General features: G+C 39.1%; 1 protein-coding gene across 1 annotated transcript in view; it reads left to right on the forward strand.

Moving 5' to 3' along the window:
- MTHFD1L (methylenetetrahydrofolate dehydrogenase (NADP+ dependent) 1 like) overlaps positions 1–22,301 on the forward strand; it is a 146,940-nt gene that overhangs the window by 8,554 nt on the left and 116,085 nt on the right. The window contains exons 7-11 of the mRNA XM_050315394.1: positions 411–535; positions 8,222–8,333; positions 12,193–12,272; positions 12,964–13,061; positions 17,400–17,573. Coding sequence (XP_050171351.1) covers positions 411–535; positions 8,222–8,333; positions 12,193–12,272; positions 12,964–13,061; positions 17,400–17,573 — 589 coding nt within the window. The remainder of the gene's footprint in view (positions 1–410; positions 536–8,221; positions 8,334–12,192; positions 12,273–12,963; positions 13,062–17,399; positions 17,574–22,301) is intronic.

Raw genomic sequence — 22,301 nt, forward strand, 5'->3', positions numbered from 1 at the left:
TTGTAATTGTTGAAATGAGGATTTCTGTAACAGAACTGTAAACAGGAGGTCAAATATACTTAGTATCAACTGAGAATGAAAGGATTTGTGCAAAATACCAGAAAGCCAGAAGAGCAGTATTTGCTTACTAGAATTTGGAGAGTTACCAGGAAACAACTTAAAACCTGTGGTTTGTGTCACTGCACGGGCTCCAAAAGACTTGCTGTGGTGGCACAGCTGCTGTGATTGTGCAGGCACACAGTGCTGTCCTGTCATGAGCCGCTTTGCTGGCACTTCTGGAGGGCTTGGGCAGTGAGTGGCCTGCTCAGAGTGGAGGTCCATGCAGCTGCTCCAGCTCTGTGCCCGGTGGAGCCTGGTGCTTGTACCTTTGCAGTTGAGGGTGGCTGAACAACTTGCCTTGTGTCACGCAGGTGGAAAGATGGTGCTGCTGGTGGGAGCCAGTGGGGCAGTGGGTGCTGCCCTGCAGAGCATGCTGCAGAGGGAGGGAGCAGCGGTCATCAGCTGCCCGTGGAAAGCCCCACAGCTGCAGAATGAGGTGAGTGCTCTTCTGTCTGCTCAGGGTCATCCTGCATCCCCACTATCCGAGCATCCCTGTCAACTGCTCCCCTGGCACTGCTCCCGTTTGCTGCTGTTGCCAAGGTGGAGACTTGTTGCAGTCACAGGTGGCAATGGGTCTTGCTGGTAGCCAGTGTGGGTTAGGATCTTTTCTCCTTCCTACTTTCTCAGAAATGGTGCAAACACTGGCCTCTACCCTCTACCAGAGTTCAGAGAAGGGCGATGAAGCTGTTGAAGGATCTGGAGCACAAGTCTTATGAGGAGTGGCTGAGGTAGCTGGGAGTGTTTAGTCTGGAGAAGAGGGGTCTTAGCGGTGACCTTAACACTCTCTATAGCTACCTGAAAGGAGGTTGTAGCCAGATGGGGATCATCCTCTTCTTCCAGGCAACTATTGAGAGGATAAGAGGACACAGTCTTAAGCTGCACTCGGGAACATTTAGGTTGGACATTAGGAAGAAGGTCTTCACAGAAAGGATGATTAGACATTGGAATGGACTGGCTAGGGAGGTGTTTAAAGAAAGACTGGACATGGTACTTAATGCCATGATCTAGTTGAAATGGTGGTGTTTGGTCATAGCTTGGGCTCGATGATCTCAGGTCTTTTCCAACCTAATTGATTCTTTGTTTCTGTGAATATTACATGTAACAGCAGGTGCTGTCATTTCATTATTTTACACAAGGAGCTGTTAGAGAAAGAAGTGTTAACTCTCTCCCTTTTACTTTCTCCAAGAGAAATACTCTCTTTCTTCTTGTCCTGTGATACTGTCATCTGCGTGAAATTACTGTCATTGAATTTGTGCCTTAAAGGTTTGCAAATACTGCATCTTTTGGGACAAGGAAGATTCCAGTCTTTATCTTTGAAGAGAACTGTAAAAGGATTCAAAGAAATTCAGGAGCCTTAAACTGAAGGATTTCATTTACGTGGTCTCCCTGGTTGCTTTTTGCAGAGCTCTTAGCCACAACTTATAAGTTGGTATGACTTCCTGTCAGACTTCCCAGTTTGTTCCTTAGTCCCAAATGCGTTGTCCCTGGGGCATGTACAGCGGGCTTCAGATATTGGCTGTTGGAGTGCACATTATTCCAGGGCCTGGTTACCAGTGGCTATAGGGGTGAGGAGCCAGGGACAGCTCTAGTGTTTGACAGCTCGTACCACAGGGTGGCAGCCAAGGCAAAATGATTGTGTCACACCTCCAGGCTTTGGAGGCAAGGACAGGAGGAGGAAATAAATTTGAGCAGCTGTGATAGAAAGTTCTCTGGCAAACTCATGTTTTTACAGCTGCGGATGTTTTTGTCAGGCTTGTCTCAGCTCTGGGCTTTAAGTGACTGACAGCACTTAGGAAACATATGCCTCTGTAGGAGACAGAGCGCTGTGAACTTGATCCTTGCCATCTCTCATTCTTCAGTTATTTCTTGTTGCTTGGGGTTGTGCTAGAGGACTGCTTTGGGCTGGATGGTGACAGGGTGGCCAAAGGTGTTTCCACTTGTTCACAGCGAAAAATTTGGATTGAGACCATAGCTGCTTGTGCAGTGCTGTCTATAGCTGGAGAGAAATCTGTTTCCTTCCATCCATGTGCTTTCCCATAATCATGCTTTGCTTTTTGGCATTCCCTATAGCTTACCTTTTGCAGCAGGTCACTGATGGAAAACAGAACGAGAGACCTAAGTTTGAGGCTTTGCACATCAGTCTTCCCAGGTTTATTTTAACTTTTGGCACTAAAGGAGTTTGTGCTTTGCCTGCGGGACTAATCAACAGAGCTCAGGGGAAACCTACCTTCCTCTTCCTTGCCTGTAAGCCTGGAGCAGCATGTCACCCAGTAATCCCCAGAGCACTGCTGAATATGTCTGGATGTACTCTGGTAGTTAACTCTAGCTCCTTGATAAAATCTAATGCGTTCAGGGAAAACTATCCTGTTTCATATGCCGAGAAGCTGCAGAGTCAGAAACTGAGCACAGGTTTCCTACTGAACAATGAGGTACTGCTGTCTCGTGGCAACCTGTATTTGAAGTACAATGTTTTTGGATAACATCATTATAGCTGGTGATATGAATTTATATTCTTCTGCTTGTTTAAAATGCCGATTAAGTAAAGACAGTTTAAAAGGTTCACAAGGTTTCTTCTCATGAGGTGTTTTTTTTTTATTTGAATTTCAAGTAAGAAAATATGTTAGTCAATGTTGAGGCTTTTCCAAGATTTGGAAGAATTAATTCATGTTTTGTTTTTCCTGCACAGTACACTAACTTCTCCTTTCTCTCAATACGATGCCTCTACAGTAGCAGTCTGTGTGCTGTTGTTTGGAAGTACTACCAGTGGTAGCATAATAACTTCATTTATGAAGCGAGGGATGAACTTACAAAGAGTATAAACTTTTCACTGGTGTGCATTTGTTTCACAATGTATAATAGGAAAGGAAAATTTTATCTTAAGGGTAGATGTATATTATTTGTATTAATCCATTGGCCAGGCCAGTTTGCACTGAAGCACTAACCCCGACCATAATGATGTAATGCCTTTCTTAAGTGGGTACTAAGTTACCTTAGACTAGTTCTGCTGCTTTGTTCTTCTTTTAAAAAAGGACAGCATAACAACAAGTGTTTTCTTTAGAAATTCTTTCAATTTAAATGAGTCACACAAGATTGTTGGTTTTTTTGGGTAAGGTTTTGTATTGCTATGGACTTGTTATTTCTTCTTTTACTCATGCACTTTTGCAAAAATATTTTGACAATAATCAAGGAGAAGGTATGTTTTAGTCCACCTTAGGAAAAGTCTAACAATGTAGGGATAGCTCTCCTGGCAAACAGCATAATGCCATCTACCATCTGACTTACTGTGCTCCTTTAAGGCAAGTCTTTTCTGTCCCATGGCAGCAAAAGGGAATGAAATAAGTAACAATACTTTTCATTTCCTTGCTTTGAGATGAATGAATAGTGGACCCACTTTAAATGTTCTTTTTGCTCCTCACTTCATGTTTTGTTAAGGTGAACAGGTTAATATTTCTTTTTGTTCCATTTCAGGTTTGCTTGACTTCATTTCTTAAAAATAATCATCACGGCATAGCTGAGCCATGTTCTTCAGCACTCTTGAGCTTCCTGGCTTTTCAAATAAAATTACAAAGGAAAGAAAACATTTCAGAAGGTTCTGACACATCTGTGCATTAGTTGCCATGAGGAAACATTGTTCTTTTGCCATTGATATGTTCAATGTAAAAGAAATTATGAAGATATAGATGTAAGCATTTTTGGTGGAAATTGTTAAGATGTTATCTATCTGTTAAGCTTTGTGTAGATAACTCTTCAAAGCACATTCTGCATTGTGCCTGAAGAATGCCCTAGTGACATACTTTCAGGAATATCTCCCTTGTAATGTTAAAATGGGACTACCCAAAAGTCGATCCAGTATTACAGGGGAAGAATGGGAATGGATTTGCTTAATCCTTTATTATGGCAGAATTATGCTTTCAAGTTTGAAAGGAGGTTATCAAGTAGATTCATATTGAAAAATACAGATTATTTCCTTGCCAAAACACGGGTAATACTTAGTACTTGTAAGAAAACAGTTTTGTTTCAGTCATCTAAATTCAGTCAGTCATTATGTCATCTTTAATGTAGCCCGTATGTGAACTACATCATACCTGTTTTAAGAGAGCTGCTATCCTACAATTTTATTGTAAATGAACTGAAAATTTGTCTTTATAGGTATAATTCGGAATAGAAAAGTTGCTTGTAAAAGCCTGATTGAGGAGTATGAGGGTGATTCAGCTGGAGTGCTGAATGGGAAGTTCCTTTCCAACTTGAAAAAGAACTTTTGACCACAGTCTACTTTTCTGTAGAGCCAACGCTTAAGTTTCAAACTCTTAGACATCTCTTAGCCGTTTACTATCCTGCTTTTGCTGTCTTGATAAGAGCAAGAGTCTTGATATGAGCAGAAAAATGCATTTCATACTGTAAGCGTGAAAGAACATGAGACCAGGTATATGGATCCCGTAAGAGGAGAGGAGAGAGAAGCTGCGTGAGAGTGATGATGATGTAGACAAAGTATTTCTACTTCAACATTTTATGCACATCACCTCTGTTCCTTGTAATTTTGAAATTTATCTCCCTGTCTGTAAGCTAGAGGAACAGCTGCTAAAGCAGTAGGCTCGAGCCCACAGTAGAGATGTGGACTTGATTTTCATGTGCGCTATGTAGAGTAAGTGCATTCAGGCTGATGTGGTAGGGAAAGGGTGGTCAGTGTCTGGGCAAGAAGATGGTAGCAGGGAGCTGGTGGCTGCTTGCTCTTGCTCATCCCTGAGGAGTCTGGCCGGGTGGGAGCGATCAGAGCAGACCATGGTAGTTGTTCTACTTGGTTACTAATGATTTGCAAACCCTGAACTTCCTGAGGTAGAGCTAGAAGAAATCACATAAGGAGAACATACCTTAGTGAAAATAGTACCTGAAACTAGTCACTGACTTATAAAATTTTCAAAATTTCCAGAAGTAGAGTTGCTGTGATTGAATTGGAACCTGATCCATAAACTGATGTGCATAAAGATTTTTTTGCTAAAGAGAGTTGTGAAAAAACTTTTGATCAGGTTCCTGTTCCTCATCCCATCTCTTAAATTTTATATGACCTAGCTTCATACCCAGTAAACGAGGGCTTTTACATTTCAAATATTAATTTCAATTTTTATTTTATTTGATCATGTATTTAAAAGTGGCCATTGTAGCAGTCACTTTTATCTATGGGAAAACTAAATTTTTATGCAGACTTCACAGCAAAATGGAGCTACCATTATCTGTAATAGACAGCTACTTTGTACCATTATCATTAAATACTTGGCTGGAAAGTCTGTATTGTTGTTTTAACATTTGGTGTTCTGTCTTGGGAATGGGTGGGGCTTCTTAATCTGCTTCTACTTAAATCTTGGTGGAGAGAATCGTATTTTGTTATGAGGTAAGGTTTCAGATTATTTGTTGGCCCAACTCTTCCCAACTGAAAAAATATTTACTGGTGAGAAGGCAAGATACTACTGGACTATTGGCTTACTTGGTCTTCAGCCTATTGCCTAGCACATTAGGGAGGGTTTGGCATGATGCTTGTCATTCCTTCCTCTAGCCAGTCTGGTGGGACACAGCCTTGCTGTCCAGGGAGCATGGGGCAGGCAGCCATGTGTTCTCCCTCGTGGATATCTCCTTGACCTTCTGGCTGTATCTCCTTGACCAGATGCCTGTAGCATCTGGTTCCTGTCAGATGTGTCCTCTGTCCAGGGACTGTGCGATGCATTTGCTAGGGAAGTTGAATGTGATGATTTCGTAGGACTTTTCCATCTCTAATGTCTGGGATTGGTTGGAGATAACTCTGCACATGCATCCCAAGGCTTGCTTCTTGCTTTAGTGACTAAACAGGCATCAAAAGAGAGAAGGGCAAGGGAGAAAAAAAAACAACAGAGGAAACATGGGCACGCCTTCAATGGTGTTTTGGTTTCACTTGCCATCTTCCAAGGACACCCAAAAGTCTGTAAACAACTATTTTGCTTTCAGGGGACTTGCTCTCCCAGTTTCTGGATATACTTTTTAAAAATGCTCACAGGGAAAAACAATTTCTGTAAAGTGTTTGTGATACATATTTTATCAACTCTGCAGGAACTTTTTCAATAGTTGCACATAAAATATTCTTTTCTTTGTGAAATAAGGAGAAGGAAATCACATTGGGGAAGACTCTGAGAGATCAGTGTGTCTTCAACCCACAGGACAACTGTTTTGCTGCCATATGATACAACCTTTTTCATGGAGGAGGTGGGGCAGGGCTATGAGATAAAAGGTTCAGCTGGTTTTCTGGTAAATTTATGGGTATGTGCAGTGTTAGCTATCCAAACCAGTTTTAACATTGGCTGCAAAAATAATTGTGTTCAGCTGTTAAGAACATTTTTCAACATTAGGGTCGGTAGTCATAGAGATGAGTATTTGGCCCCATCAGTTGTTTTCTGGCATTAAAGTTACATTGAATCAATTCTATCATAAGTATGTTGGCTGAACATTCATCAAAATTATTACTTGTTGCATACAGCTCTCAACTGGTTCATCAATTCACAATACTAAGTGGTGTGCAAAGCTCTTAGTCCTTGTCCCAGAGGCTTTGCATGGAAAGGCATCCTGACTTCCAGTATGTGATTTCTTACCAAAAAAATGCTGTGGTCATGTAACTGAGAAAAATCACTGTTTTTCTCTGTGTTGATGTTGACTGTTGCAGCAGAGGTTGCCTCCTTTTGCAGAACAAAAGTGTGTCTTCGGCATAGTATTCTTGGTACACAAGTCATCTCAGCATCTTTTTATCCAGATTTGCTTGCAGATTTTTCAGTATCATTTGACCTGATGCTGGTCAAGCATTATGACTTATGTGGCCTTCTAGGAGTGGCATGTAAGCTGATATTCTCACCAGACTCAGGAGTGTGAGCAGTTTGGATAAGGCTGAATGACTGCTTGCAGGCAATCACAGGAGTGTTGTGAAACTTGTGACTGAAGCCTGAATCAGCTCATTGCATTAGTCATTTGTCAAGCCAGTAAATCTTCTCCCACACTTTTGGCTTTGTTTCCACATGTGGATCTCTGAGGAGGGTTAGGCCATCCTTGCATCCTCTGAGGGGAAGATGGAACTTTTTTTTGTTTTCTGCCTTTTCCGCAGCAGTTATGCTCTTCTTCCCTCCTGGATGCTCAGCTTTGCCAAAAACCTGCTATCCTGACAGGATTTGTAGCTGTTCTTTCTTGGCAGGAGTGTTGGGCAGGGTTGCGTCAGAGTACTTTTGGCCAAAAAAGAAGCTGGAACGCTTGTCAGTCAGAAATCAATTTATGAGGCTCACTGAGTTCGTTACACTTGGAATTAATTTACATTTGTTCAAATAGTACCAAAATCGCTGTATCTCTGAAATAATTTTTACATTCAAGCAGAGTGCTGTGGCTTTCTTAGTGAATCTTTATACATCTGCCTCTGGTGCTGTCCCTTACCTCATGGTGATTCTTATAACTGGTACAGAACCCTGCTTCAGACGAGGTGGGCAAGAAAGGCACTTATAATATAACTTTCGTTATAAGAATTTTTGTCGTAACCATTTTTGCTCCAACATCTGCAAGGTTGAAGTAAATCACAGGCACTGATTAGCAAACGTGAACTGAGAAGGAAAAAGATGCTTTAATTGGTATTCTTCAAAAGCATTGATGTTTGCAGATCAGGTCATCTTGCATTCCCATCAGCTGGCCTGGTTTTCTGCTGTCTGATGATCTGACTGTACTCTTTATAATTGCTTATTTACTGTCATTCAACCCTTCTTTTTTCTTAAGTTGCTCCAAGTTATCTTGGACTTTAGGACAATGATAGAACTTTTTGTTTGGAAGGATGTAATCCCCTTTAAGTATTATTGATGCTGACTCTGACCTCATTCGCCTGATCTACAGTTTGTTCACCTAACTTCATTTTAAATGCTATTGTTCCTAAATTTCATGGAGGGTAAGAATCAAACCATCAATTTGCATCTTTTTTTTTTTTTTTTTTTTTTTGGTCTTGTTGTCTGTAAGTGCTGTACTCAAAAGGCTATTGCTGTATAAGTCTGAATATCTTAAAGATGCATATTAAAGTATGTATTTCTAACATTAAATGCTTGCTTTGTTTCTGGGGGGTGTTTTGGGGTGTCCCTAGCTTCGTCATGCAGATGTGGTGGTATTTGGCAGTATGAAACCCGATGATGTTCCAGTGAGCTGGATAAAGCCTGGAACCACCATTATCAGTTGTTCTCATGACCTGCTGTCAGGTAAGAGGCGTTAAAGATAGCAATTCCTGCAAGTGATGTGCAGTGAGTCCTTGAGATGTGTGTGGCATCTTGGTGATAATGCAATGTGGTTAAAAGCTGCATCTTTGGGAGGGCACCCTGAAAGGTGTGTGTTTGTGTACAGGGGATGTATACATGTTTCTCTGATGTATAAATAGGAAAAATATGTCAGGTGGGATAAGAAAGGTTGGAACAGATTCTTCATACCAGGATTGTTAAATAAGTGATGATCCTATGGATTCAAAGACTTCAGAGAGAAGACTTTTGGGTCATAAGATGAGCTGTTGCTTAGTGCTGTTTTGTACAGTGTGTTATCCTGTGACTTCTGTGGTCTCACCTGGAATATGGGAAAAAGAGAAGAAGGGGAAAAAATATCAACTGTAAAGTGCTGTGAAGCTGTCTATAGAGAATGGTGCAGGAGGGAGTAAAGAAATCCTGTATAGCTAAGAAGAGGCAGAATGTCTCCTGCAGTAATTATTCCTACAAAAAAGAGTTTGGATTCACCTCCCTCCTCCCTAGTATAACACAGTCTTACATGGAGGAGGAATGGAGGAGAAAGAGAAAGGGGCAGAGAAGAGAGGGAGTGGTGTTACAGCAGTAGTACCTATAAATAAATAAATAAATGAAAGGGAATGTCTCCTCCTCGTTTTAATGCTTCTAAGCAGAAACCTCTTGTGCATCAGACTTGGGGAGGAGGTGCAGGTCGGTTCTGGCAGGATGAGGATAAGCCAGTCCTTGCAGCCTGAGTGGGCACCACTAGTGACTGTACTCTCCCAGCGCTATGTGTTGCCCGGTGCAAGTCCCACCTAAAAGTTCTGCAATATATGCTATGTCTTTAGACTTGAATATCTTCATGCCTTAGTTGCTCTGTAGAACTCTAGATAATATTAGTATTTCCCTTCCCTGAAAGAGTGCTGTTAGAAAAACTGCATTACATGTCAAAGCAACATTCATTTTTTTAGGCAAGAAATGTAAGATTTGGCATAAGCATACATGTTTCTTTGCATTTTTCAAGTTGTAGCAGTGGGCTGTGTTAAGTACACAGCTGTGATTTTCTTTTTTGAAAGGCAGCATGAGATTTTTATAATGATATAATTTAAATAGAACTTATCTACCAAATATCTGTCTTTATGGTTATGCTTTGATGATGTCAGAACCTAGCAAAAACTCCCAAACTATAGCAGAAATGCATTTTATCAGCTTTAAAAAATGCTGGTCTCAAAGCTTACTAGAGAGGTACATGAAACACAGGTGTCTGACAGGAAGAATGCACTTCGTTTAATTGCAAGATGTTTGTGAAAAACCCATTGTGGAGCAGTTATGACCTTGGAGAAACAACTGAGTCTTATAACTGACTCTTCACTTTCATGGAATCTGGCTGAGGTGCTTGGAAATTGTTCCAGATTTTTTCTTGCTTTAGAAATGTCCAACTTAACATCTGTGGGGTCACAGGAGCTAAATGAAGCCTGAAAGCAATAATGGCCATGAAGCAACTTTTGTTCCTGCTGGATGGTGGTTGAATTTCTATCTTAAATGGGTGTATATGTAGTCTAACACACTTGCGTGTTTTAAAAGCACTCAAAATTTGCAAGGATGTAGGTGAACTGGGGAAATATAATGATGTGAGCCAGGAGAGTAGAGCTACAAGTGCTCACTCCAAAGTGACAAAGTTCTTTTTCAAGTATTTTTTTAATCTGAGCAAAAATTTTTAAATTATCACAATTTTCGAATGTTCTAGCAACATTTTAAAAATTTCAAAATTTTCTAGCAGTGCAACATCTGCTACTGTTGCACTAATGATCTTGGAATTAGGTAGGTGCTGGTAGTGTCTTGCAGGAATATACTTTAAATATAAATGTATAGAAATGAAAATAATTTTCTGAACAAAACTTAAGGATGCCAGAATTATTTGGGATTTGATGTCCAGTTCCTTTGGGGTCACTTGAAAGCCGAAGCCCATATGGTTTTAAGTATGTTAGTAGGAAATTCAACCATTTCCCCACCTCTTCTCTACTCTAAGCTGCATGAGCAGGCAGGTAGTGCATGACAGTGGCTCTCACCCATCTGCACAACAGGGTACAATTCAGAGGAGGGATCGTAATGTCTGTAGCTGATCTGACCGTAGTCCAAAGCAGAGTGCTATTCCAGCTCCCATCTGGAAAATTTAACCTGAGAGAGCTGTTGCAGTCCTGCGATTGTCTTGCTAATTCCATGTGTGCATGACTTTCACCTCTAGCTTTGCCTTCACCCCTGTAAAAGCCTGGTTAGTCATTTGTGGGGTGACTGTGTAGCATAGGCAGTCTGAGAGAAGTAGTTTATTGAAGGGAGTTGTCTAACTCTGATATGTATTTACACACACGCTAGCTCTGCCCTGATAAAAAAGTCATATTAAGCCAAATAACATAAAAAGCCAAAATTTCTCTGTAAAGCAAAACTGTCTGAAAGGGGGTTTTAAACTCCATTTTTCCTACTTCATTTGTCTGTTTGGCAACTCTCCCAGCCTGGTCTCAAAGCAACAACAGTCAACTTATAAATGTGATAGACTGTTCCAGTAAAACTCTTCTGTCTGTATCTAAAGCTGAGCATCTCCAGAAGATTATGTTGTTTTGCTGTTTGTTTTTTTAATAGCAAGTGTTAATGTAAGTAGAAGGATTTTTCCAACACTTTCTTAATTGGAGTTTAATATCAGGACTGTTACCTTCTGCTTGGTTGCCTTTGTCACTGATATGTAGGTGCCTGTTGGCAAGAAAGTTTAAGAAAGGATTAGGAAACGCACAGAATGAGACTGAGGGTGTCTGCAGAGAGGGTCTCTTGCTCTCTCAGTGATGGATGTGACAGAGTGAGATGGAGCTGGGGGGGGTGGTGGGGTGCTGGCTCCTCTGCCTGCCACGCTGGTTCCAGTCTGAGTTTTCTGTGCCTTGCTGCCACTGGGACCCTTGGTGGGAGGGGTAATTGTGCAAGACAACGTGAGTGTTTTATGACCAGTACAGATGGGGTGAGTAGAGGGAGAGCTTGACCAGGTCAGGGTTTGCACTTCAGTTCCCCTGTGGAGGAGAGGTTAAAACTGTCAGTGTACAGTTGTTATTTTTTTATTACAATTATGTCTACGCCCTTCGGAATGCAGCTAGGGCCTTGATATGCCCACAGAGAATGTGAATTTTGGAGAAAATGTATCTAGATAAAAATCAATAAACAATAACAGAAGAACAAGCCAGAAGAAGGATCACAGCAAAATGACAAAATAATATGTTTAGTTAGGGTAGCTAATGTATGATTATTATTTGATATATTGCCACTAGAAACAATGATAACTGCCTCTAAAGTTGGAGTCGCTCTGAATTGTGTAGATTTTTCAGAATATCTATTTTTAATGTCACACTGATGAAGATAACTTTTGCTGCTCAAAAAAATTCACATATTCTTTTTCCAAGTTATAAATCCCATTGGTTAATAATCCTATATAGTATTTTGTGATCATTTCATTGTTCTCTCTTGTTGTAATAGGTGTGTTGAGAAAACAGTCTTTGCCATGTTCATTTAGGTCTTCTGTTTAAGAATATATATATAGCTTTTCAAATCCTTACAGCTGTGTGAACTTTTTTATGTGTGTCTGTGTAATGTATTTCAGAGCATACAGTTACTCTCAGATTTTCACAGTGTATCCATCCTCATGGGTGATGTTATTTGAAGTATTAAATAAACCACCTATAATTTTGTCAGTAACATTGTTAAATTGCAAGTCAGCACTCAGAAATTTTTTATTTGGACATAACTTTCAAATGCACATGCTCCCACTCACAAAAGCTTTGTGATTTATTAATGCAATACTTATATTTTACAGAGAAACGCAACTACAGTCAGCAAAACAACTCTGCTGCAGAAAATGCTGTTGGTTCTCTTGCAATAGCAATGAGAATGCAGGTTAGTGTAACTTTAGGGTTGCAGATTTATTGCTCTTTCTAAGCTCTAGAAACTGCTTCTGCAGTTTAGATTTTAACTTTTATTTTGCTCTTCTGAACATCTTACCTGCCTCTCATTTTAATAGCAACTCTTAATGAGATTAATGTAATGCCTGTTACATTTAATTAGAGAAAGGTGAATTAAAAATTGAATGTCATAATTCTGGTGAATACAGCAAAGCTTGGCAGAAGCACTTGTATCAATAGACTAATGTCACTTATTCTGGTAAGACAGTGAAGATGAATTATATCTGTCCAAACTTTTGTGTCATGATGTATCGAGGGTCCAAAAGTTTGTTATTTAATGTGGAAGTCAGTCAGTGAACAATTAGTATCTTCCATTATTTTTATGGTGTGAAAGAAGAATAATAATTTACCATCTTACTGGAATAAAATCTCCAAGTGCCTAATTAAAGACTTTTTTTCTGCCACTTACGTGATAATGGAGTTGTTTCTTTTTGAAATGTGGTCAAACAATATGACAGTGGTTTTTATTTTGTCCTAAAACCATGAAATGGAAAGATTTTTAAGTTTACAGGGTGTTTTTAGCTTTTGCTCTAGAACTTATTTCAGCATACTCTTGAGATAGTTTGAAATTAGTGTTCAGCATTTATGATGCAGCTGGTGTGTGCTGTTTCCTTGTTTAAAACCAGAACATGGTAAAAACCATGGAGCGATGGATCCAGTCCCGTCAGTACAGGAAGTGGAACCTCCACTGCTTGAAACTGCAGCCCCTCTCCCCAGTGCCCAGGTAACAAGTGCTTTTAAAGAACTAAAATTTAATAAAATACTTAAAGAATGGGCAAGTGTTACATGTGACAGTGTTAAACATGACAAATGTAAAAATGGTCCATGCCTAATAAATTTTTAATGTTGTGTGGACTATGTGTTGTGCCATTGTCTTGTATGCCTCACTGGGACCACGTCCTTCTGTTTCCTATCAGTTTTCACTTTTATGATGTGCATTGGAGTCAAGCTTTGTTTAATGAAGACCTATAGCTGGAAGGTTTCATTGAAGAAAGGAGCTCAAGGTTTCTGCAACATCAACAGAAATGAAAAATATGCGAAGTTCCTAGTGCCTAAACCCTAATGTAGGAAGGTGTTTAGTTAAGGCTCAGTGATTTCAGTGGCATTTGAGTTTGTATTTATTTCCTTCCCTCAGCAGAAGTACTTTCTTCAGCATTAGACTTTTAAATTCCTCTGTGGGTGTGAAAACCAGGAAGCATATTTATTCTCATAGCCAGAATCTTTTCAATCAGTTCCTGTCATTCACCTCCCAAGGCCCATGTTGGGCTACAGGGATTTCAGGTCTGCCTTGGCACAGCTGCTGACATCTCTGACATTTAGAGCAGCCTAAACCCTTTACTGTGCTAAAGTGCTTTGCTACTTGTTGGTTATGTTGGCTGATGGAGGGAGGAACTGAGAACTTGAGGTGAGATTCTGCCGTGCAGGAAAGCATTTGAAATTTTTTTGTGCTTATTTGTATGCCTGCTTCTTGGCCATGCAGACGCTGAAGGGACCTCACTTCAGAAGAAAGTTAGAGAGAGCTGGGACTGCTTAGCCTGGAGGATAGGAGGCTCTGAAGGATCTTATCAGTGTGTATTAATACAATGTACAGTAATTTAAAGAGGACCAAGCCAGGCTCGTTTCAGTGGTGCCCAGTGACAAGACCAGAGGCAATGGGCACAGACTGAAACGCAGGAAGCTCCATCTGAACATCAGGAAACACTTTTTTGCCATGAGGGTGACCAAACTTTGGCACAGATCGTCCAGGGAGGTTGTGGAGTATCTGTCATAGGAGATATTCAAAAGCCACCTGGACACAGTCCTAGGCAACTAGATGTCCCTACATGAGCAGGGGGATTGGATCAGATGATCTCCAGAGGTCCCTTCCAACCTCAACCACTCTGTGATTCTGTAATTCTGAATCCTACTGCTGTGTTTTGGGAAAACTGTAACACAATGTTTTCTTCTCTAAGCATTTTGATTTACTTTTCGTAACAACAGTTGAATGGCAATGGACACAGTTATAATTTAAAACAGAGATGCCAAAAGAATGAGTTTTCTGTTGTATCCAGGGGCACAAGGGGGCAGAAATGCTTGTGCTTTTCCTGGGCCAGTATGTTCAATTTTTAGAACTAAAGCCAGAAAAAACTATCCTAAAATAATACAGTTAAAAGTTAGATTAAAGTATGTGATGTCATGAGTATGATGGTAAAAAAAAACCTGGAAAAACATTATTCCCAACCCTCTCTACAACACTGTGTGTTTAGTACATAAATAATTACATAATTAACACATAATGGTATGTAATATAACCAGTAATAGGACTTGCATTTTTCTGCTAACTCTATAGCTTTATGTCTTTTTTTCTTTAAATATAAAGAAACCCTTCAGATGGAACTTATCCTGTAATAAAATGTAATCTTACAGTAATACACCACGCTGTGTGGAAACCAGATGGAGTTTTCATTGAAAATGAGGCAAAGCTGCTCAAGCACTAAAACTAAGAACATCTGCTTTTTGATTTCTTTGAGATCGGTGTGTTAATTGAAGTATTTCCAAATGTATTGGATATGGAATGGAAAATTTTCTTACAAATGTGCAGTAAAAAAAAATTCAGTACACACGTGAGCTGATGTAGAGCCTTCCCCCATCTTTTACGTTTTCTTGCGTTTTTTAAATTATCACTTACCATTGTCAGTAGAAGACTTCTTGCCTAACAATTTTCATTCATGCAGAAGAACCACATTGGACAGTTCCAGCAAGAGTGAATAATGTAACTTATTGAGTAATTCTGCTGTTTCTAATATAGAGACTATATTGTCAGACTAAAAGAACCATCTACAAATCTAGATTTCTAAATGCTAGTTGTAACAAAATCTTTTAATTTCCTGTGTTTTCAGAAAAGCATTTTCCAGAAATAATAGACTAGATATAAACATTGCATGTGTTTTGAATAGCCCCAGTAGGAGTTAACATATACATATAAATTCATTGTTAAATTTTATACCTTTTATAGTTTTATTGCATGTATCGGTGTTCAGCCTGTCATTAAAGAGATTCTAAGTTGTTAAAATCTGGTTGCCTTGAAGGTTTTTGAGGAAATTTCAATGGGAAAATAATACCAGCAGTAGTTTTATCAAGGGATAACTGTTAGCATCCACCATCAATTTTACTTGACTTTTAAAAATATATCTAATTTTAATTTATCTAGAAATTCTTTACCTTTTAATTTATTTATAAGTGTTCAACTTGGTTTGTTTTACTTCTCCCAGTTTTTGCCAGTAGTGATACCTCCAGGGGGAAAAACCTCATTGCTTCTTCCAGAAGGGAAGGAAGAAATGAGGGAAATAGGAAGGGCTAAGATGGCTGCAGGAAGTTCTGATACTCTGGCCTGAGATTTGAATAAGACCTTCTGTCTTTAGTAAAGAGGCCAATATATTTAGTAGGAGCTAAAAAAGGCAAATTAACTTTGTCATTTTAGTCTACATCGTTCTCTTCTTCTCAAATGCATCAATTACTTAATGAATAGAATAGCACCCTGAAAATTTTCTGTGCTTAAATCTTTGAGGAACCACACTGTCATCATCTTATCAATAGTTTTCTGGGACTTTTTATATAGAAAGCTCTGAATGAAAACTTGAGATATTCTTTGCCATGCAATGTTTGAAAGCCACTCTATTTTCTGTTCATGTTACATTTTTATGGCTAGTTGTGCTTGAAGTAATGCATAAGAAAGCCAAAGGTATATCCTTCTGTGAAAGAGGGTGAGCTCAGTATGCCTTTGAAAGAAAGTGGACTCCAGGTTAGTGCTGTGATTGAGTAACTTCTTGTCCTGTGGTACTGGATGATGTCATTGCTTGGATGGATGGTTTCTGGGTTTCACTTAGCTGCAGGGTGCAAAAGTGGGCTACTTGAAAATTATTATTGAATAATAGTTGCAGTTTAGGATGTCCTCTAAGAATTGCAAGCAATTAAATTGGCACAGACTGATCGTTTGCTGGTGGATGCAGAACAGCCAAAGTCCACACACAGAGCTGAGATCTGTGAGTAGTTTTGTGTTCACTGGTGGATACTTTAGGTCTTGCAGACAGTTTGAAAGTTCAGGACATTAGCTTTGATGCCATTGCCAGATTCTATGTTTAAAGTACTGTAATCAACTGAAACTGCAGGAAGGAATTTAACCTGGTTAGGCTGAAAGTGTTTTTTAAGTTGCCAAAGGAGACAACTCCTCACATGTTGTGTGCTGGGTCCTGGGCTTTGCTGCTGCAGGAGCTTACAGCTGCCAAACACTTATAGGGACATAATGGGTCAAGCTCCCAAATGAAAAATCCATAAAGGAATATTAAATCCAAAGACCCCAGGTGGTCTAGATCAGGAATTCCAAATACAATAGTGTACCCTAGCCTACAGCCACCTCCCCTCAGGTAATCTCTGATGGGTGCTTGCCTCAGCTGCCACTCACAGTCCCTGCTGGTGGTATTCATAAGCTCTCTGGATGTCTGGCCTGAGCGCTGTGCTTTAGACTCCTGCTTTGTGGCTATTCTCAATTTAGCTGCTGTTTTAGAAGTGCATGAGTTGGTTTTCAAATGCCTTGTTTCCTTTGGTGCCCTCATGGGGGAGTAGCGAGGCTGAGCTTGCATGGCGCTGGGGTATAGATAATGTGTTTGTGTGACTGTTGGCCAAGGAATGTATGCACTTTTCAGTAAATTGTATGTGCTGAAATATGCTGCAAGGGAGGAGAAGAGAAAGAAAAACAAAACCAGAATCATCCATTCCAGTGGGACATGCTTGAGCATTCAGCAGACACGTCTCTAGCTTGATATGAAAGCATTACATAATATTTGGAGTCTGATTAAACAAGAGAACTCTGTGAAATTGTAACAATTAAGAAACACTGCACATGATTTTCAATGTTATATTAGGTGTTAGCTAGTATATAGATTTGGTTAATAAAATGTGAGAGAGGATTGAAAAACTCATTACAGTAACTCCATTGTTGGATTATTTGCTGTTGTTTTGTGCTCTGTCGTCGACCACCTAAGCTGAGAGAAATCTCCTGTCTCCTATTTGTTTTCCTTTCCAGTGATATTGAGATTTCCCGAGCACAGAGTCCAAAAGCTGTTGATGTACTTGCCAAGGAGATAGGATTGCTTACAGATGAAATTGAGATCTATGGCCAAACCAAAGCCAAAGTACGTTTGTCCTTGCTGGAAAGGTTAAAGGATCAGCCAGATGGAAAATATGTTCTAGTTGCTGGGTAAGAATCCACTGTAATGTCATTAATGTCCGCTCTTTCCACTCATAGTAATATAAACATGCAACTTACATCTTTTTTTATACACTGCACAAATAAGAATCCTGAATGTTTTCATCTGTATGTTGTTCTGTTCTGAAAGTGAGCAGGTTTTGAACTTTTTTGAAGTAACACAGCTTTTCTTCCAAACTGTTAGTGCTGAAGTAAAGTATATTTTATGAAAGGTAGTTTGTTCTATGATTCTATGAAATGTTATGTGTTGGTGCATGGAGTTTTTCTTACTGTTTTATCAGAATTTTAATTGTTTAACTTGGATATTAAGGGCTACTTGTATTGTGTCTGTTTATAAACAAATGTTAACAGAAGCTGCATGCTAATCTGTTGATATTAACAATAAATACTTTTTTATTGAAGAACAGATTACAAAGTTTAAAAAGCCATGTTTTTTCTCTGAAATGTAGACATGTCTCCAGGCAGGCTTATCCTGCTTGCTGTTCCCACGATTATAGCAAATGCTAAGCTCAGCAGGAATTATGCACTTCTCTTCTGAAGAGCTTCGGGTTTTTCTTGCATTCAGTGACACAATTTTTTTATTCACCCAGTTTACTAAGTGGAAACTCCTCCTTGTGAACAAATGTAGGTTTTCATTAATATTTAAATTGCAGTGTGTTCTTTATATTCTGAGTTAACCTATATGGTCACTTCCTTTTAAGTAAAAACACTGAGGTTTAAAATATAGTTTAAGGCTGATCCAGAAGGAGAAGACTGTTCTTAACTGCCTCAATCTAGTGATTCCTCGCCTTGGCTAGTGTTTCACAAACTGTTTACTACCTTCTTGCGGGGACACAGTGGATTTCGGGCACTGTCTGAGATGGAGCCGTTGTAAACTCAGAGACCTGATGTTACAAAGCTGAGGCAAGCTATGAAGCAGCATATAAAGATGTTCCTGAGGGATGCTGGAGTAGTTAAGAGAAGGAAGTAAATGCTGGTTAAGCTTGGTTTCCTTTGGTAGAGTTTTATTTTGGTTTGGGGTTTTTTTGCTGCATTGGAGAAACAAAAATGTGTTCAGCATTTGGCTGAGTTTGAAGAAAGTTGCTGCCATGTATTTTCATGCTCATGTTGTCAACAGCATCAACTAGGCACCATGCTGCAGGCTTCTCTATCAGAGGTTATTTGAAAATATCTGGAGGTGCAAGATAGCAAGTTGTTAGTTGTGTCAGTTTGCACGCACGTTTCTGCACACTACTTTGTGTCCCTTTGTGTCTTCTACAAAGAAGGTGTCTCAAGCAATTTTTGTCACTGAAGAGAGCCTATATACATGTGGAAGAATTGCAGAAGTTTTGACTAGCAAGATGAGCACATGGCAACAAATAGAAAATTGTATCTTCTTAAGCTGATATAATGTACAAATACTGAATGGTGTTTCACAAACAAGGGGCTGAGTTTGGTGCCTACACAACCCGATGCTGCGATATGTTGCTATTTTTAATGTTTCTGAAGTCATTGAATCTGGTGGGGTTAGTACAAAGCCACATCTGCTGCAGGAGGAGTGCTGGGCAAGGTAGCTATGATAGTGGGAACATTCTCCTGAGAGGGTTCAAAGCTTGACTTTGAAATATTTTACACATAAAATGTATATATAATGTGTGTTTATATGCTCTCAGTTGTTCTCATTTCCTGAAATGACTGTAGCAGACATCAATGATTTTAAGAAAAGCAGGGGAAATGTTCAGTACAATGAAAATCAAGTATTACTGAAGTGTGGAAATGGTGAAGTGAAATAGTATCCTCAGTTGCCTTCGTTCTCTGCCTGCCAAGGCAAGGTCAACCAAAACCTACCATTTGGATTATTGTGTTTGTTCACAATAACCAAAGATATTTATAAATTCTTTTAGAGTGATGCAGCAAAGGTCTACAGAATAAATTTTCAGTGCTTCAGAGGAAACATTTAAGATATATGCTTATACTTCAGGTTATTTGGTCTGGTGGAAATATCTATAATGTATGATGGGAACTTTTCATATGTGAAGAGAGTGTAAAGTGTACTTGTGTGTGTGTATTCAACAAACTACAAAATCTCTAACCTCCATCCATGATGCAACCAGCAACATCTGAGCCTGTAATTGCACATTTGGGTTTAAATATTTCACAGTGTCTAGGAATTATAAATATTTGCTGCAAATGCTCTTCTAGTTTATTCCTGATATGCTGGTGACCAAACTTGTTGTTCTGAACAGTAAAATGCAACTAAAATGTATCTCTTTCTCTCTAAAGATAGCTGTATTTATGGCTTTTTTTAAAAGTTGCTACTAACTACAAAGTCTTTTTTGTTCTTTATAAATGCAAACAAATGTATTTAAGTGCCTCATCTAGTACAAGCTTGTATGCTGAAAAATTGCAGTTTGGTTAATAGATCAGGTCACACAAGAATAGGATAAAGACTTTATTTCTTCATAACTTTCATTTTGTTCTGTATGGAGAGCATTCCTTTCACGTTTTTTCATTCTTGCTTTTTTTATTGTCTCTGATTGTGTTTGGCTTGTTACAGGGCTCGTGTTAAGACACCATGGGGACAGAGTCGTGAGTTACCATGCAGTAATTGGTTCTTGGGCATTAAGCCTATATACAGGCTTTTAATGTGCTAAAGAATATGTCACCAGATATGTTAGTTCAAGCTGCCTCCACTCATTGCAAGCTGAGAGCATGCAAATGAATGAAGCTTGTGTATGACCTACTAGCTAAGTTTAGTGTCCGGGGTAACTTAATCATGCATTCAAGCATGCAGATAGCATATTTGCAAACACAATATGAAATTACAGCTAAAATTTGTTAGAGTGTATGTTTATGTATATTCCAACATTTTGTTTCTAAATGCTCTAGTGGTGTGGCTTTTACCAGATAATTCTGGAAACTCATTCACTTCAAAAATGCAAGATGAGGAGAATGTGGGAAAATTATGAAATACGATGCTGCTTTTAGCAAGAAATGTGCTAGGTTTTGAATGCTGGAAAATTTAAAATACTTTTCCCCTAGCAGTAATAGATTGTTCTGTGATGAACTACCTTTTCAGTAAGGTAGGAAAATAAATATTGACTTAATGTCTTGTACAAGCTGTATGATGGTAAATATTTTGCGGATACAATTTTCAGATTTGGAATTTCATTTTACTTCTGATAGATATATATTGGATTGTATTTCTGTTCACTGTATTTCCTGGACCACAAGGCACTTAAAAACTAAGAAAAAGGGAAAACATATAATAAAGGAAAAATACAGGGAAGAATAAGAGGGGAAATAGCCCTTTGCTGATGCACTGAATTGTCTGACAGTCCAAAGCAAAGTCAAAGTTGAGACAGTTTGTCAGGTATTCGTCATGTCACTGCAGAGCTCCTGATTGGGATTACCTTGGATGAGTCTTTAGCGGCTTTTAAGAGTTTGTAGTTGAGGATTCCTCAGTCTGTCCCTGTCTTAGTTCAGTCATTTTAGCTTCACAGTGATATCTGTGCTTTTATATTTAGAAGTTCCAGTCCTACCTGAGGATGCCACTGCAATGTTGCCATAATCTCACCTCGATGAGGTGACAGTAGTTGCAACACTTCTGTGCTCAGAAATGTATTTCTGACAGTTGTAATCTTGGATGGGATATGTACGTAGGTGGGAAGTCAGCTGCCTATGGCTTCCATGAGCTGGTTTCCTTGTGGCTCACAGGAATTATGAGCTCATTAAAATCTCTGAAGCTGCTGATACCTATAAGTCGAAGGTAGGAAATTTAAAGAGAATTGTCACATATCCAGTAAAGTTCTTGCTGGAGTCACAACGGCTGCCATAGCTGTGAGGAAGTTACAGAATCTCTCTGTTTGTTTATTTTCTCTTTGGGAGACCTCATGTAGCTTTCCCACAGAAACAGCTCTGCTGTAAGCTAATGTGATGTATAACAAACAAACAAAAAGTCTGCATATTCTTATCTTTGTTTTGGTATACATAAAGAGAGAAGGCTTTCAGTGTTATGGAAAACTTACTTTGCCAAGGAGCTGATGACTGCTTGGTAGGTGGCAAAGTAAGTTTTAAGGACAAAAAGGATGGTGGGGTTTCTGTGTTTTGATTGAAAACATATTAAGGGAATTTGAAGAATAATGCAAATGGCTGTAAAAGTCTCTTAAAGTTCATTAAAATTTACTGCATTTTAAAGAAGGTTTCTCCTGGATTTGCATACGGTTACAACACAACATTGCACAAGTGAGCTAAAGTTAGCCATTGGCAGTTGTAATTTTATACCCATGTGAGTGAGTGACCTAAGCTACAAGAGTGTAGGTTCTATAGTGTAGCCAGCAAAAATACTTCAATGTCCACAAAACACCTTAAACTGATTATTGTATTTATAAAAACTTATCAAAGTAGACCAGGTACAAAAGGGAAGATGTTTTAAATAAGCATTCTAAAGGAAATTGTTGGAATAGAATTTTCTTTTAATTTCAGGCTTTTGTCTTGTTTTTCTTTTAACTAATATTTAAAGCTGAGGTTTAGAGCTGGTGCAGAGTATATCAATGTACTGGAAATTCAGCAGAGGCAAGATCTTTTCCTGTCAGTTTAATCAATGAGCAATGGTGTGTTTCTCTTTTTGCTTTCTGGAAAAAGATCTGTCTCAGAAAATTCGTAGGGCTTTCTGGCTCATCTTATAGTCATTTTAGAATAGACCAGGTCATTTAGAATAGAATATACTTACAAGAGCAT

Source organism: Myiozetetes cayanensis, unplaced genomic scaffold, assembly GCF_022539395.1.
Source record: "Myiozetetes cayanensis isolate MyiCay16 unplaced genomic scaffold, myiCay2020 scf2-11, whole genome shotgun sequence".
Taxonomy (NCBI): domain Eukaryota; kingdom Metazoa; phylum Chordata; class Aves; order Passeriformes; family Tyrannidae; genus Myiozetetes; species Myiozetetes cayanensis.